This window comes from Hyaena hyaena, unplaced genomic scaffold (genome assembly GCF_003009895.1).
Source record: "Hyaena hyaena isolate Hyena2069 unplaced genomic scaffold, ASM300989v1 scaffold_1021, whole genome shotgun sequence".
Taxonomy (NCBI): Eukaryota; Metazoa; Chordata; class Mammalia; order Carnivora; family Hyaenidae; genus Hyaena; species Hyaena hyaena.
In genome coordinates this window covers 234590-252461 of record NW_024081654.1, presented here as the reverse complement: position 1 = coordinate 252461, position 17872 = coordinate 234590, and the positions used below count along the sequence as shown (strand labels likewise).

General features: G+C 39.4%; 1 protein-coding gene across 1 annotated transcript in view; it reads left to right on the top strand.

Moving 5' to 3' along the window:
- BMPER (BMP binding endothelial regulator) overlaps positions 1 to 17872 on the top strand; it is a 253623-nt gene that overhangs the window by 147977 nt on the left and 87774 nt on the right. Inside the window, exons 10-11 of the mRNA XM_039221814.1 lie at positions 1023 to 1127; positions 4400 to 4445. Of these exons, the coding sequence (XP_039077745.1) occupies positions 1023 to 1127; positions 4400 to 4445 (151 nt within the window). The remainder of the gene's footprint in view (positions 1 to 1022; positions 1128 to 4399; positions 4446 to 17872) is intronic.

Genomic DNA, 17872 nt, shown 5'->3' with positions numbered 1-17872 from the left:
GAAATGCGCACTCAGAGAATTTGGACCAGTCAGATGCCCTTTGAGACCGATTCAGTTAGGTCTTTGTTCCCTGAGAAATAAAAGGTTCTAGTTGTCCTTAAATAGCTTCAAAAAGTGAGAAGGAAAAGGAAGAAGAGGAGGAGTCATCAAAATCTGAGCTAGTTCCTCTGTTTTTAACAAAATTTTCTGCTTCTATCTACAAACCCAGGAAGGAATCTTTGTTTTGTTTTCAAACCCAACCCTCGAACATGCAATCTACTCTTCCATAAACTAGGATGCACATCCCTGTGTGTTCTCCAGAGGTACAGGGCCTCTTGTGGCTGGCTATTGGCAACTGTGTATTATAGATTCCGTGAGCCAAAAAATACTCCTCAAACAGAACTTTTTGGGTTAGAAAATGTGTCCCAAGGGGCTACCTAGCTTTTGAGGAGGAAAGTATCAGACAGTCAGGGACATGGTATCTTGGAATAGTCTGTCTGGGCTCCACATATTTGGATGACTTGCTGACCAAGTGTCTGCCTGGGCGATGAGAGTCCTTTGAATTAGCCTCTGTTTTTTGAATGTTCGTATCCTGTGTGGTCCAGAACCATGTCACATGTGGGAATAAATCCACCACCTTCCTACATCTCAACTGCTTCTCCCTGAAATAGCTTAAACATTTCAGTTCTATCAAACAGGAACATTAGAGCTTTGCTAGTACTGCATCATATTCAACTCATGCTTGTCTTCCCGGGTGAAGCTAAGTAAACAATGCAGGAGGAGCAAGATGCAAATATGATTTGGTTAGACACACAAAAATTCTGTTTATATCCTAGAGAGGAGAGCACACGCGTGCACGTGCGCACACACACACACACCCTCAAATTGGGTTGATGTAGATAGACACCTCAGAGTAATTTAGTTTGATGATGGATCCCTCACTCAGAGTAAGAAATGCTCTCCTTGGCAGAGAAATTCCAGCCTCTTGGATTAGCTCCCACCAGCGTCCAGCTGATAGCAGAATCGTGTGCTCTCTCCCATAGGATGGAGAGATGTGGTCCTCTGTTAATTGCACCATCTGTGCTTGTGTGAAGGGCAAGACAGAGTGTCGAAAGAAGCAGTGTGTTCCCATCAGCAGCTGCCCGCAGGTATGTCTGGAATGCAGGTTGACTTTTCTTTTTTACCTTCAGGTCTTGGGAAACATCCTACCTGCTGCATGGCCACATGCCGTCTTCTGAGCACAGAATCCAGATTCCCTGATACTTCTAGGTTCCCCAAGAGCCACAACCCTCCTTTGCAAATTTTGCTCCTTTTTTGCACTTCCCACCCAAATTCTAGCCTTGTAGGAAAATAGCTCCTACCTTGCACTTGACCCAAGTCTCCTGTTTCTCAATGGCCTCTCCCACTTCTCTGTTTTAATGTCTCCAAATCCTGTTAGATCTGCTCTCTTGTTCCTTTTGCTGGTTTTCTATTGAACAAGGTATTTTTCTCTTCTCTTTCTCTCTTCTCAAATCAGAGGTTTCTTCCCTTAGCCATTCAAAGGGTATGTAGCTGTTTATTAATAAACTCTCCAAGGGGTTTCTCTGGCCTAGCAGCACCCCCGACCCCTTTCCTGACGTTTTCCCTCTCTAACCTTGGCCTCCATTATAGCCCCAAAAGGAAACAGCGCCTCTATGGAAATATCTCTTTTCAGAAACCCACAGTTCCAGCACGCTGAATAAAGCAACCATTATCTTCTACAGCCTGAGCTTCATTGAATTCACCTCGGCAACTCGAAACCTTTCAAGGTTTTATGCATTTTGGGAAAATGTCAAACCTATTCAATACCTTCCAGTGAATGAAAAAAAGATATCCATATATTCAGGACATGCCCTCCCTCTCTGTTATAGACAGCTTTTAATTTTATTCACATCTGTTATTATTATAAACAAAAAGTTGCTGTTTTTACTTGAGTGCCAAATGAGGCACAAAAAAACAACAGCTGTTGTGATTGCACAACTGAATGAAGGGGGGAAAGAAAAAGGAAAAAAAATCCTAATTAGTCTTGCTTTAAAAAGCCTCAGACATAAAACTGAAAACCTCCCATAAAAGAAAAAAAAGAGGGAGATACAATAAGTAGACTTGAACATGGTCTGCTTATAAATATTCATCGGGAAAAATGGGATCACATCATTTACGCCAGTCCTTGGGGAACCCTCACTGCTAATGAACTGCTGCAGCACATGTTGGTAATAATGGGCTTCCTTATTCTACAAGACAAAAACAGGACGCTGTGCCAACCTGGTGGCTCAAGTAACTAGCCTCAACAGGCCGTTGTGGAGTTTTCAGCTTTACTTGAGCCCCGTCACTTGTGGCAGGGTTGATGGGTTTCATTGTCCTCTTGCTGTGGGGAGGTCAATGTTCTTTATGTCAGTGGCATCTCGTTAGCATCTCCCCTGTGAGGACCTCATTGGAGCCAGGAGCATCCATCTCTCCAAGGGCAGACCTTTCCTCCCCCTCCTGCTCTTGTCAAAGCTTGTCTGGGCCCCGCTCCTGCCCCAGGGGCCACCTTTCTGCTTCCAGGCAGCTTTCCAGCCTTTCCTCCGGTTCACACTTTCCCTCCTCAGGGGCCAGTGCAAAGACTTTGGAAGATAACTTAGTTCTACCATGGAAACCCTGTTAAATGCATATTTCCCCTCCCTTGCATTGCCTGGAGGAATTAAAAAAAAATTTTTTTTTAAAGAAGCGAACTATATTCCCTGCTCTGTTCTTCCTGGCTACTGCTCCTCTCTTTTTCCAGAAGTATGGGTTGAAGGGCTTAATGGTTGGATTTCCTGTCCATCCTCCCCTTAAGTCCTCCACAGAGTCAGGGAGGTTGTGAGAAGGCTTGTGGGGGGTTCCAGTGAGGACAGGTCATTATAACATTGCCATCTCATCATCATTGATACGTACTGAGACTTGCTGTACAGTCACAGGACTTCCTCTGTTTAATGTTGAGACCACCCCTCTGAGTTGGGCACTATTACTAGACCCTTCTTACCAGTGAGGTCACGTGTCCACAGAGTTCTACAGCTAGTTACATATAACTTGGGAGCCTGGATTTCAGAGCTTGCGCTTGATTTATTCCTTATATGATTCAGTGAGATTATCAGCTGCACTCAGTTCCAGGAGAAAGGAGATGGAGGTTTCTGCCAAGGTACAGATGTGGGGGTTCATATAGTCACCCTCTGTTAGGGTCTTGGTTCAAATAGTTCTGCGCTCCCCTGGGGCCACTACTCCAGGGGGAGCCAACCTCATTGATTTTGGCTAGAGCAGATTTCATTTGATTTTGTCTTCGGCTTCTTTCAGTCACAAGAAAACTAAAGGAGGCCTCTGTGCCAAATAGAAATGAATAGAGCTCTAGGCAATGAAAATATGTCATAATGCCCCAAACCAGGGGAGGGTAGAGTAGAACTGAGTTTTAAGTCTCAACGTCGTCACAGCCTTTAATGTACCATTTTAGGCCTGGCTGCTGCAAAAATGAATCAGATGATGTTCTAGTTCTTCAATTATCAACCAGCATTTTTTAAGTCAGTATGATTTTTTTTTTGCGTACCTAATTCTATTCTATTCTATTCTATTCTATTCTATTCTATTCTATTCTATTCTACATGCAATTGATCAGTAGTGGCAATTGACCATACTTCTTTTTCTCTCTGAGCTTCACTGAGTCAGAGATAAGACAATGCCATTCTCTGATATTGACCCTGAGAATATGTTTTCTTGTTTTAATGTCATGCACTTAAAAAATTAGAAGAAACAGATAAGAGATTACACTGTATTTCCAGAAAGGTAATGGAAAATTACTCAGCATTTCAAAACCCTTGGCTTCATTGGCTTTGACTGCATAACAGTGACTTAACATGGATAGCATACCACTTTCTGAAAGTAAAATCTGACTGAATCTGATCTGTAGCACAGATATTGTCCACATCCATAGGCCTGCATGTGGGTTATGACTTACTGTTTAGGCACCTCTAACAAGCAAAGATAGATCAAAGGTATTACATGGATTGAGAGACTGACAGAAAATTCTCATTTTTATGTGTGTACACTAGGTCTCTGGAGGGCTAGTCTGGATATCAGTGAAAAGGTTGAATCCAGACTATCTCCATCTTCCTTCCATGTGAGAAAAATCACACCAGTGAGTCCTTTGGATATTATATTTCTCAGAGGATCAGAACAGGAAAGCTTTCTGAATGACTTTGCCTGGCATTAGAACCTGATACTTCGAAGTTCATTTTCACTATCATCATCACCATCTGGGCATTGAGTTCAAATATAGCTTGGACCGATTTCATTGGTTTGACCGGTATTAGATTCAACAAAGAGTTTTATCCTCAGTGTTCCCTGTTTCTTAACATTAAGCTCTTGTGTTTTTGTTTTTTTTCCTCTTGATCAGGGTAAAATTCTCAACAGAAAAGGATGCTGTCCTATTTGCACTGAAAGTAAGTTAATTCCTTTGGAAATTACTATTAATATTTGTTTCACCTTTTATAATTCAACAGGAAAAATGGTGGTATTTGTTTTTGCACCTTTTGTGACTCTAGGATGGGATGGGGCCATCCCACTTTTCTACAGATACTCGAAATCAGGCGTGACCCTCTCTCAGAAGCACCACTGAGATGTTTCCATTAGAATTTGTTGCTAAGAGAAATTTAGCAGTTAAATGGTCTGATGAGGTTTTAACAAGGACCAGGTAACTTAATATGCATTTTAAGTAATAGCATCTGCCGTCATAGCAGTTAGGATGATATTCAGCAAAACAAACAATATACATAATCTAGGAGGGATTTTCCTTCTGTCATTATAAAGCTAAACAGCCACACTTATTTTCTCCGGTCCAACCCCACCCTCTTTACACTTCACCTTGGCACATTTGGTGTTGCTGTTGGCAGAGCTAAACAAGAGGTCTTTAGAATGGCAATGGTTTGGCCATCCTGTTATTTTTTTTAATATTTATGGATTTATTTTGAGAGAGAGACAGACAGAGCGCATGCTTGTGTAAGCAGGGGAGGGGCAGAGACGGAGGGAGAAAACAGGCTAATGGTTCTCTCCTCTGCCAGCACAGAGCCCAACATGGGGCTTGATCGCATAAACCATGAGATCATGACCTGGGCCAAAATTAAGAGTCAGCCGCTTAGTTGACTGAGCCAGCCAGGCACCCCATTTCTGTTCTTTTTAACTGAGTTCTTGACGGTTCTCTCTAACATGGCTTATTCTGAAAGCTGGCTGAGACCTCACTGCTAATCACTCAGAGCAGAGCAGGTTCCATGTTATGCCCACATGTAGACATAATGACTAGCAAATTGCCATTTTAGCCCCCTTCAATTCATATGGTTTTGAGACAACTTGTACTTTACTTATTTAATTTATTTAGTTTCATGTGTGCAGCTTTATAATTCAACATCTGAATACACTACAAAATAATTACCACAAGTCTAGTTATTATCCATTACCATAGAATTGACCTTCTTCATCCATTTCGTACACATACCTTCCCCCCATCAATTTCCCCTCTGGTAACCACTAGTCTATTCTCTGTATCTCTGAGGTTCTTTTAAATTTTATTCTGTTTGTTTGTTTGCTTTAAATTATACGTATGAGTGAAATCACGTGGTATTTATCTTTCTTCATGTGACTTACTTCACTTAGTATAATACTCCCAAGGTCCATCTATGTTGTCACAAATGCAAGATTTCATTTTTTTGGATGGCTAGTGATATTCCATTATAGAAATATACCACAGCTTCTTTATCCATTCATGTATTAGACGACACTTAGATTGTTTCCATATCTTGGCTGTTGTAAATAATGTTGCAGTGAACATAGAAGTGCAGGGATCTTTTCAAATTAGCGTTTCTGTCTTCTTCAGAAAAATGCCCAGATGTGGAATAGCTGGGTCATATGGCAGAATTTTTTGAAGAAGCTCTATCCTGTTTTCCATACTGGTTGCACCACTAGACACTTCCACGAACAGTGTACGAGGGTTTCCTTTCCTCCACATCCTAACACGTGTTATTTCCTGTCTTTTTGATAATAGCCACTCTAGCAGCTGTTAGGTGATATCTCATTGTGGCTTTTTTGACTTTCATGCCCATAATAATTAGTGATGTTAAGCATCTTTTCAAGTGTCTGTTGGCCATCTGGATGTCTTCTTTCAGAGCCTTTGCCATTTTTTAAATTGGGTTGTTTTTTCATTGTTGCATTGTATGAGTTCCTTATATATTTTGAATATCAATCCTTTATCAGATATAAGGTATGCAAATATCTTCTCTTATTCAGCAGGTTGTCTTTTCCTTTTGAAGATGGTTTTCTTTGTTGTTCAGAAGCTTTTTAGTTTGATCTAGTCCCACTTGTTTACTTTTGCTTCTGTTTTCCTTGCTTTTGGAGGCACTTCACAAAGACGTCACTAAGACATGTCAAGGAGTTTACTGCCTGTGCTCTCGTCGAAGAATTTTGCAGTTTCAGATTTTACATTCAAGTCTTTAAATCCAGTTGAGTTAATTTTTGTTTATAGTGAAAGATAGTTTCATTCTTTTGCATGTGGCTGTTCAGTTTTCTTACAATCATTTATTGATGAGAGTGTCCTTTCTCCATCTTATGTCCTTGGCTCCTCTGTCATAGGTTAATTGTCCTTATATGGGTGAGTTTATTTCTGGGCCCTTAGTCCTGTTCCATTGATCTGCATGTCTGTTTTTGTTCTCCAAAAAAATATGATTACTGTAGTAGTATAGTTTGAAAGCAGGGAATGTGATACCTGCAGTTTTGTTTTTCTTTCTCAAGACTCATTTGGCTATTTGGGGTCTCTTGTGGTTCCATACAAATTTGTATTATTAGTTCTAGATCTGTAAGAAATACTATTGGTATTTTGATAGGGATTGTATTGAATCTGTAGATTGCCTTGGGTAGTATGGGCATTTTAACAATATTAATTCTTCTAATCCATGAACATGAAATATCTTTCCATTTATTTGTGTCTTCTTCAATTTCTTTCATCAGCTGTCCTATAGTTTTCAGTGTACAGGTCTTTCATTTCCTTCGTTAAGTTTATTTCTGGATATGTTATTCTTTTTGCTGCAATTGTGAGTGAAAAATTTTAAAAATTTCTCTTTGTGAAGTTTTGTTATTAGTGTACAGAAATGCCTAGATTTCTGAATATTGATTTTGTACCCTGAAACTTTGCTACATTCACTTTTAGTTCTAATTATTTTGGTGGATTCTTTAGGGCTTTCTCTACATAGTATGATGTCATCTGCAAATAATGATAGTCTTTCTCTTTCCTTTCAGATTTGGATGATTTTTATTTCTTTTTCTGACCTAATTGCTTTGGGTAGTACTTCCAGTACTGTGTGGTAAGGGGGGCATTCTTATCTGGTTCCTGATCTTAGAGGAAAAGCTTTTAGTTTTTCATGATTGAGTATGATGTTAGCTGTGGGATTGTCATATATGACCTAATGTTGAGGTATATTCACTCTATATACACTTTGCTGAAAGTTTTTATCATAAATGGATATTGAATTTTGTCTATTTTCTTCATCTATTGAGATTATATCATTTTTATCCTTCATTTTGTTAATGTGATGTATCACATTGAATGATTTGTGGTTGTTGAATACATGTTTGCATCCCTGGAATAAATCCTACTTGATTGTGGTATATGATCTATTACTGTATTGTTGAATTTGATTTGCTGATGTTTTGTTCAGAATTTTTGCATGTATGTTTATCAAGGATATTGGCCTGTAGTTTCCTTTTTGGTGGTATCTTTACGTAGTTTTGGTATCAGGGTAATGTTAGCTTTAAAAATGTGTTTGGAAACTTTTCCTACCCTTTAATTTTTTGGAAAACTTTGAGAAGAATAGGTATTAAATCTTTGAATGTTGGGTAGAAAACACCAGTGAAGCTGTCTGGTCCTGAATTTTGTTTTGGGGGAGGTTTTTGATTATTCTTTCAATTTCCTTACTAATAATCCATCTATTCAGAATTTGTATTTCTTCATGATTCAGTCTTAGAGGATTGTATGTTTCTAGGAATTTATCCATTTCTTCTAGGATATTCAGCTTGTTGTCATATAATTGTTGAGAGTAGTTTCTTATCATCGTTTGTATTTCTCCGAGATCAATTTTAACTTTGCCACTTTCATTTATGATTTTATTTCTTTGAGTCTCCTTTATTTCTTGGCTAGTTTAGCTAAGGGTTGTCAATTTTATTTCGTTTTCAAAAAACCAGCTCCTAGTTTCATTTATCTTTTAAATTGTCTTTTTAGTCTTGATTTCATCTATTTCCACTGTGATCTTTATTATTTCCTTCCTTCTACTAGTTTAGGGCTTTGTTTGTCCTTTTTTAAAAAATTTCCTTTAGGTATAAAAGTTACATTGTGTATTTGAGATTTTTTTATTTCTTGAGGTAGGTCTGTACTGCTGTGAACTTCCCTCTTAGAACCATTTTTGCTGCATTGCATGGGTTTTGTATGCTGCATATCTGTTTTCATTTGTCTCTAGTTGTTTTTTTTTCCTTTGATTTCTTTGATGACTTATTGGTTGCTAAGTAGAATGTTGTTTAATCTTCATGTTTTGTATTTCCCATTTTTTTCCTTGTAATTAATTTCTAGTTCCATACCATTGTGGTTGGAAAAGATAAGTGATATGATTTCAATTTCCTTGAATTTATTGAGACTTTTATGGCCCAACATGTGATCTATCCTGGAAAGTGTTCCATGTGCACTTGAGAAGAATGTGTATTCTGCTGGTTTTGGAAGGACTGTTCTGTATAATATCTATTAAGTCCATCTGGTCTAATGTGTTGTTTAAGGCTGATGTTTCCTTATGGATTTTTTGTCAGAATGTTCTATCCATTGATGAAAATGGGATATTAAAGTTTTCCACTATTATTTTATTGCTTTCAAGTTCTCCCTTTAGTTCTGTTAATATTTGCCTTACATATTTTGGAACTCCTATGTTGGGTACATATATATTCCTAAGTGTTACATGTTATGATGTAACGTTTAATATACACTTAATTAATCATTTAATATAAATAAATATGACATTAACATAAAAATGTTATATCTTCTCTGTGCATTTACACTTTTATTGTTATGTAATACCCTTTGCCTTTTATTATGGTCTTTGTTTTAAAGTATATTTTGTCTGATATGGATATAACTACTCCAGCCTTCTTTTCATTTCCATTTGCTTGGGATATGCATGGGATATCTGATATGATAGATATTGGTCGATGTGTGCCTTAATTCTAAAATGAGTTTCTTATACTCTCTTGTAGACAGATAGTTTTCTGAAGTGTTTCATCAAAAGGGGAGTATTAGTAATGTCACTGTCAAATTGTTTTAATGTATAAGCAAAGTTAACAAAGCCATGAAATCTATTAGAAAGTATTTTATGAACTAGTTAGCCTTAGAGAAGTGGGCTTAGATGATGGTTGAAAGCAGCTTTCAGGTGGGAACAAGTTTGTTTTATTCCACATGTTTAAAATCAGTTTATATAGCTAAAAGGTATCCTGGCTTTGTGAGTTTTTTTGGACAATAGATACATATGTGATATATTATAAATTATACAATCATAAATTAAACAATTATACATTATATACTGGATAAAAATGTTGCTTGAGGGGCGCCTGGGTGGCTCAGTCAGTTAAGTGTCCAACTTCGGCTCAGGTCATGATCTCATGGTTCATGGTTTCAAGCCCCATGTTGGGCTCTGTGCTGACAGCTAGCTCAGAGCCTGGAGCCTGCTTTGGATTCTGTGTCTTCCTCTCTCTCTGACCCTCCCCAGCTCATGCTGTCTCTCTCTCTCTCAGAAATAAATAAAAAACATTAAAAAAATTAAAATGTTGATTGAATTAATGAAAATTAAATTGTAGATTTGGTAAAATAATTTTTATTTTAAGAGAATGCCATACATAACACAACTCAAAGGGAGCCAACCGAGTATGACTTAGTAGAGTCCAACAGTTAGTGAAGGAAGAAGAATTACTATGACTAACACACCAGTTGATCCAAAATGTATATAAATTATTACATTTAATCATCCTCCCAGAGACTCTCTGTGGAAACTGTGTTTATGGATGGTTTAGAGGCTACCTCAAGCTTCATTCCTTTCTGGATGAGCAGAGTAGAATTTAAACTGATGAAGCTTTCCTCTACAGCCATGTCAGTGAAGATCTTTGCATATTTCCTTATTGAAGCAGACACAAAGTTCAAAGGAACTCCTAAGATTTTCTAGCTCACCTTTCCCATTTGCGTTAGCACAGATAAGTTACATCTACGAATCACAGTGCTGCCAGGCAGGATCATGGCTTATCAGTTTAATAAATACATAGGATTAGTCTTGTGCAGAAACAGCCCAAATCTTGAATTATCTGACTTAATGTCACAAGAATGAAAGTGATGATTATTGAGATAGTTGAGAGAAAAGTTACATTTCATTACTAGTTTATCCACTGAGCTAGCCTTTCCAAATCTATAATAATGGTGTCTTATCAGAAGAAGAAGAACAACAACAACAACAAAAGAAAGAACATAGAAGGATGGACATGACAAAATCATACCAAGTCTTTAACAGGTCATATTAACTATTGTATTTGTAAAACTTCTGTCACTATGAGAGGCAGTTGGCAAGGGAGAAAACCACCCAGCTGTTGGGGCATCAGGGAGACCATTGACCCTGTGCACCTGCATCCAGCAGGTCAGTGCGGGAAGAGCCCAGGCATGTGCTTCTTGGTCCAAATCTACATGATATCATCAGATGGCTATTTCTCAATTTCCTTTGGTGTTCTTTCCATCTGTTTACTCTCTCTTGCTCTCCAGCAGTTCTTCCACCAATGCTGTAAAACACATTCTATTGGCAAGGTTTATTTATGCAGACTGAGTTAAGAGATGGGATGACTTCCAATTTTTTAAAAGAGTACCCAGATTTTCCTAACACATTCAGGTAGACATATTCTGATGTCCTTTAGCTATGGCCTAAAGATATCCTATTTTGAAATTCCCTTGGCATTATATCCAGGATCTAGAACAAACTTTGGGCTCATTTTTTCCTACTCTGTCATTTACAAAAGCTCTTCTTACATATGGGTTTCCAGAGACCAATGAAGGCTGAAGTACAAACTAAGGCTAGTGTTTTCTAAAACCAGAAAAGTGACTGATTTCTATCTTATTCAAACAAAATCATACACACCCTATTAGTTGCTGCAATTTTTTAATATTTATTTATTATTGAGAGATAAAGCATGAGCATGGGAGGGGCAGAGAGATGGGGAGACATGGAATCCGAAGCAGGTTTCAGGCTTTGAGCTGTCACCACAGAGCCTGATGCAGAGCTCAAACTCACAAACCGCAAGATCATGACCTGAGCCGAAGTCAATGCTTAACTGACTGAGCCACCCAGGCACCCCAGTTGCTACAATTTTCAACCTCAGTACTATATAGTTTGACTAGGTAATTCTTTGTTGTGGGCTATGTCCTGCACACTGTATGCTGTTTGGTAGTATCTGATCTCTACCAACTGGAGGCCAGTAGCACTTCTCTCCTGGAGAATGTGACAATCAGCAATGTCTCCAGACATTGCCAAACTTCCTCTGGGGGTCATGTGCAACCCCCTTCCCAGGGCAAGTGCTTGAGAATGATCGGTACCACTAACAAGGGTGACAGCAGGGGTGAATGCAGAAATGAACAACTGTGGTACCAGTAACAGTAACTTACTCCCGACATCCAGTGAGTAGATGAAGTAGGAGACCAAAGCTGGTATAAAAAAGGCAGACCAGAAGCCTCTGGATTTAATTGAGTGTGTTTATATTTTCATTGTTTAGCCCTCCAAAAAATTATAAAAGCATAATTAATCTTGACCGATTAAAGTCACTGTCTTTGCTTTAGTTGCTAGGAAGCTAGAAATAAAATTGTAGCCCACCTCTAATGGCATGCAGCCTTTGAGTAATAAGCTTATTCCTTACTTCATCTTACATGTCTACCCTTATGTGATTTGAATCATTTAGTATGTATGCCTGTAAGCTACTCACAATCCTTTGGAAAGAGGCAAGAGTAAATACTTAGATTCGAATATAGTTTCATACATAAATGAAAAGGGGTGAATATATAGCTTCAAATACTCTAAAACTTATTTTGTTTATCTGTTGTTGTTAAGTGAGTGTCACATTATTTCCAGCAGAGGTGATACTGGATTGTCTGTTTCTAAAATCCCACATAATTACTGCCTTGTTGACTGGGTTAGTCTGTCTTGGTAGTGTCTGGGGGTTCTTGCAGACCCCTGAAAAGAATAGCAAAGAGGAAACTTGAGGTAAATGTGCAGAACATTTTCACAGGCTCCTCTGCAAAAGTAGTAATTTACAATTCAGTAGGTAAAAAGCAGCAATTAGGCTAAAACTTGGTGTACTCCCTCATTGTAGGGCCATCTCTGTGGGGTTCATCTGAAAGGGCAATGATGATTTAATCAACATCAAAAAATAAAAAAAGAGAGACATCTCAAATCAGACCTGAAGAAAGAATGAAAAGCATTGTTGTCTTTTAATAACATGGGCGTTCTCTCTCCTTGTCCAAATGAAAAGAATTAAATTTGGTTTGGGTGATTTATTTAAAATAAAATATTTGAAGTAAGCTAAATAAACTTTATAAAGCTTTCATGCAAATGCTGTATCTTGCCAAAGTCAGAGCTATAGCCTCAAGCGGCTCCCACTCTGCTTGGGCTGCGCGTCACAGGACCGGGAGCTGGGTGCCAAGAAGGCCACTCATTGTCTGTTGTGCATGTAGCACTTGGTTTAAGTAAAATGTTATCTTACTGTGAGTTGGCAAAGTAGTGGGTGAAAGATTAACCTAACCACCCAATGGAGAGATCTGAATCAGATAAGTTCCTTGCTGGCAGAATGTCTGTTTTCAGACATGGAAATAGTACGTAGTGGCAAAGTTTTCACCGATAAGAGGTGTGTGTGCGTGTGTGTGTGTGTGTGGAGAGAGAGAGAGAGGGAGAGACAGAGACAGAGACAGAGGTGGCAAATAAAATCCAACTGTGTCACACGTAGTGGCTAGAAAATCCCATACCAGCACAGGAGCAGCATTGGAAGGGATGTGAGGAGAGAGACATTGACTGTGAGAGAGAATTAAATCTCTTAACCATCTACAAGACCAGAGGCACTGAAAGGCAGCCCAAATGTGGATGCCCAAACCCAGAGCCCATAGATTCAATTAGCTGTGCCTATAGCTACATTAGCCCTAACCTTCAGAATCCCAACTCAAAAGGAAAGTTCAAGACTACATAACACAGAGGCGGGTACAATGTACTGAGCACAGATGTGCATTTAATTGACATAACCTCAACTACACGTCCCACAAGTAACAGGAAATATCAGATTTCTGCAACTCAGGGTGCAAGGAGGTTCGCAGTTGCCAGGTGACTTTTTAACCGCCCCCCCCCCCCCCAAGGATTAGTTTCCAGCTGTGCACAGCGCTGCTGTGCCTGCTCTCGGAGAGGGCCCTGCCTGCTGCGTGCACCCAGCACGGGGGCTGTGGATTGCCCTGGCTGGTTTTGGCACATCTTCCATACCTCCTGGGGCATGCCTACAGGTATCTCCAATTAAAGAGTGGCTGTAGGAGTGGGAATACAACAATTTAATGAAACTGTGACCTCGAGGCCCATTTTATGAGAAATCTCCACTGACAGCGGTTCTGCAAATTAGTAATTCCGTGTTTGAGCAAGGTTTCTGGCCCCCGAGACTGTAAGCAACTCCAGGTCCCTTAACACCAAGGATCTGTCCTTAACTCAGGAAAGCAAGGAAATTTGCAACCAGAGCTCAAGATGCTTGTAGAATAAGAATTTGTGGTGTTGACTTTAGCCCTGCCAAGGAGGCGTTAAGCTAAGTGGCCACTGACGTTTCTGCCGGAGCAGCTGGACTTGGGTTTGACACCACTCCTGAGGCTCAACTAGCAGAGAGAGGTGGCAAATAAAACCCAACTGTGTCACACGCGGTGGCTGGGAAATCCCACACCAGCACTGGAGCAGCATTGGAAAGGACATGAGGACACCAGTTTGTTTTCTGTTTTATATGCTCTTCTGTTCTAAGGGATACTTTAAAATTTCTGGCCACAGGTTGGTGCAAAGAAGAAAGAGGAGCCTGAGGTTATCAGGTCAGGAGTCATCTTTTATCTACCACCTATTGTAGTCCATACAGGGTTTAAGGGCTTGATAAGTTCTGATGGTTTAGTTAATAGGCATCATCATCATCATCATCATAATCATCAAATAATAATGGTAGTAAATGCAGTAGCAGCAGCAGCAGCTGATATTTATGTAGTGTTTGCTGTGTCTAAACACTTTCATGGGCTATCTCATTTGATCTTATTTGTTTGATACTTACAGCCATCTTATAGTCAAGTAATGTTATCAGCTCCATTTTACAGCCGAGGAACTGAGGCTTTGTGCTTAAGAAGTATGCCCAAGGTCAGTGTGGAGCCTGAATTCCTCTAATGAAATCTGACCTGAGGGGTGGGCTGGAATGTCTACCATTGACTTATTTGTCATTTTATACAGTTTAACAACCAGTTTCAATTGGGAAGGGAAGAGAAGGTGCAGAGGGCTTTATAAAGGCAAGGATTAGAATTTGGAGAAGGATGTTAGGAGGAGTTTCCAATTTAATAGCATTTCCCTCCACCCCACCCTAGAGGAAATGCCCACTTAAGTGCTCAGGCTTTCATCTACCTGGTGACACCTCCATGTCTGCTCAGGTGCAAGGAGTTGATAGTTGGTGTTCTCTGTGCTCACTGGCAAATCAAACTGGCTTGGTTTTCCATGTCCACTCAGTTTTCCAGATTTTTTTTCCCCTTCTGGCAACTGAGGGTGGAGGTATTTTCAGTGGTAAGTGAAGACCTTTCTAAATTTTCTTACTTACAATATTAAAATACTATAGTTCTAAACTTGAAATAACTGTGTAGAATTTCCAGTAGGAGTAAGAAAGAGGAGCAGTGTCACTCAAACTCATCACTATTTCAGCATCATGGAATTGTATAAATGAATGAACCTTTATTATGAAGTCAACCTTTTCACTTTTCAGGTGAGGAAACTGAGGCTTTTGGTAGTATTAACTGGAAGAGCTGAATGAGAACCTGCTTTATTATTTGTTTGTTTGTTTATTTATTTATTGTTAACCTTCTAGTCCAATATTCATTCTTACATATCATATGGCCTCCTTGGATCTTTGAGTAGGAAAATATTCTTTATTTTTATTTTTATTTTTTTAATGTTTCTTTTTGAGAGAGAGACAGACTGTGAGCAGGGGAGTGGCAGAGAGAGAGAGAAACGCAGGCTTCAGGCTCTGAGCTGTCAGCACAGAGCCCGATGTGGGGCTCAAATTCACAAACTGTGATCATGACCTGAGCACAAGTCAGACACTCAACTGACTTAGCCACCCAGGCACCCCAGGAAAATATTCTTAATATAAATGCACCATTATTAAATCATTCAATTAAAGATTACTTTCTTGGGGCGCCTGGGTGGCTCAGTCAGTTAAGCATCATACTCTTGGTTTTGGGTCAGGTCATGATCTTATGGTTTGTGGGACTAAGCCTCGGTTGGGTTCTGCGCTGGCATCATGGAGCCTGCTTGTCTCTCTCTCCCTTTCTTTTGTTCCTCTCTCTCTCTCTCTCTCTCTCCAAATAAGTAAATAGATTTTTTTAAAAAGCTAGTTTCTTGCCAAATTTTGAAATAATATGTTTTGAACAGAAAGAGATATATAAATTCATTACGAGACATCTGGTACACTTAGTCAAGGCTGCCATTTTGAATTTTAAAAAAGATACATATGCCCAGTTTTGACGGAAAGAACTGGTGACTCAAACCACTTAGCATTGGTATACCTAAAATACAGTAAAGTGACCAAACAATATAGACTCCAGATTCTGACACTGATATTTCACTTTACAGAAAATACTGTATAATAAATTGCACATTACTGTATGCAAAGCAGAGGCAAATTTATTGCTTTCTGGAGATCATGTCTGCTAAGAGCAAAACAAGAACAACAAAAATTGCAACTTCTCTTGCCACTAAAATTGCTCCTATTGCCAGTAAAGATTTATTGAATGTAAGTCTGTGTCAGTCTGTGTTGTGCTCAACATTCTCTGTGTATCCTGTCATCTGATCCTCATAATGATCCATGAAGTAGAAGCTCCATTTTACAAATGAGCAATCTGAGAGTCTGGGAAATAAATAAGGTAAGGGTAGCTGATACCCTGCTCCAGGAAACTCCAAAGCCAACACGTATAAGAACTATTTTGTGTTCTCTGTTGACTACATTTTTATTCATTTAGAGGTTTACCTCCAAATATATATGAAGTTTGCCAGCTTCTTTTCTTTCTGCATGACTAGCAGCTTCTATTTGAAAGCACTTGGTTTTGCTCACCTTTTAAAAACGTATCTACATTTATTAGGTCACTTAACCTCCAGTCTCTTGGGTTACAATACTTGAGTTCTAACCTTCCCTGGGAGTTTGGAGAAATGAATCACTAGCTGCACTATGTAGTTCCCTTTGATGTGAAATTTTTTATCTATGAATACTATCATTCTTTCTTCTTATCACAGCCCCTTCTTGGTTCGTGCTCTCCATCCCCAGCCACTCCGCCCCCAGCCACTCCTTTGCTCTGCTCTCTGTTCTGTTTTTAGAGCACGTATCTTGTCTCCTTTTATTTTTTACCTTTTCATCCTGTGGGCTCACAGCTCTGCCTCCACAGTGCTCCTCCTGGAGCTCATTCTGGTTTCTAATTTCTGAGGACCTTCACATAGGACTTCTTGACAAGATGCTAATATGGTAGATCTCAGTCTAACTTTTTTGGAGACCACGTTCTTCCAAAGTACTGCATGTGAATTTTATTAACAGTTGCTACCTTTGCTTCTCCTGATTGTGTTGGTTGGGAGTTGGATGAAGAAATGAATGGCTGATTCCAACCCCTATCTGTTGACTGAATTCTGGCACCCCCATTACCCCAGCTGCACAGAGTTGGGGCCTTAACGTTATTTCTCATCGTTTTGGCCTTTCTCCCCCATGTAGCTAATCAGTCATCAAGTCTGCTTGATTGTCTCTTTGTGTTGTTTTTCCAATAAATAATTTCCTTCCCACTTCCATAGCAGCCAGAACTTTAACCTATTGCCTGCAACTAACCTCTGTCTTCTCTCCGTCAGCCCTTTCTACACGCCTCTGGCCTTCACAAGAACTCCAGCTTTCTTCACTGTCTCTCACAGTTTCCCAAAGTTTGTTTTATAAAACACTAGTGCTGAGGAAGAGTAATGAGTAATATTTCAAAACAAGCTTCTGTGATTAAATACATGAGGAAAATGCTGGGTCAAGTAAACTTAAACATGTTTCTTTACTGAAGGATTGGCAGGGTCCTCTCTATGCCAATGTGCAGGGTAAACTTTCAGGAGGGTGATAGAGTATGGGGTACCTCCTGAACTAATTTGAGCTGCAGAGATTTTTTTTATTTCTACTTGTTTTGGCAGAGCCACAGGCAGGACTGATGTTTCATAGGAAACACATTAAGGAATGTTGGTTCTTTGCAATACATTTAAACTTCTCAGGCTGGCAGTAAATCTCAGGCCAATGTATTTACATGGTTTGGGTGTCTCACATATCCTGAAGTAACTCCCCACTCTGGTCAGATCGGTGTCCTGTTCTTCGTGTGCAAGCTGCCCCATGACTTGATTAATATTCTTCTTTTGGCCTAGAAGGCTTACTCTGTTCTGGCCCCAAATCTACATTTTATATGTCTTTTATAGACAGACTCAACTCACGTCGTCTCTTCAACAAGTCTATGTTTTACATGTATGTTACAGTTACAGTGTTATCCAGCCCTATT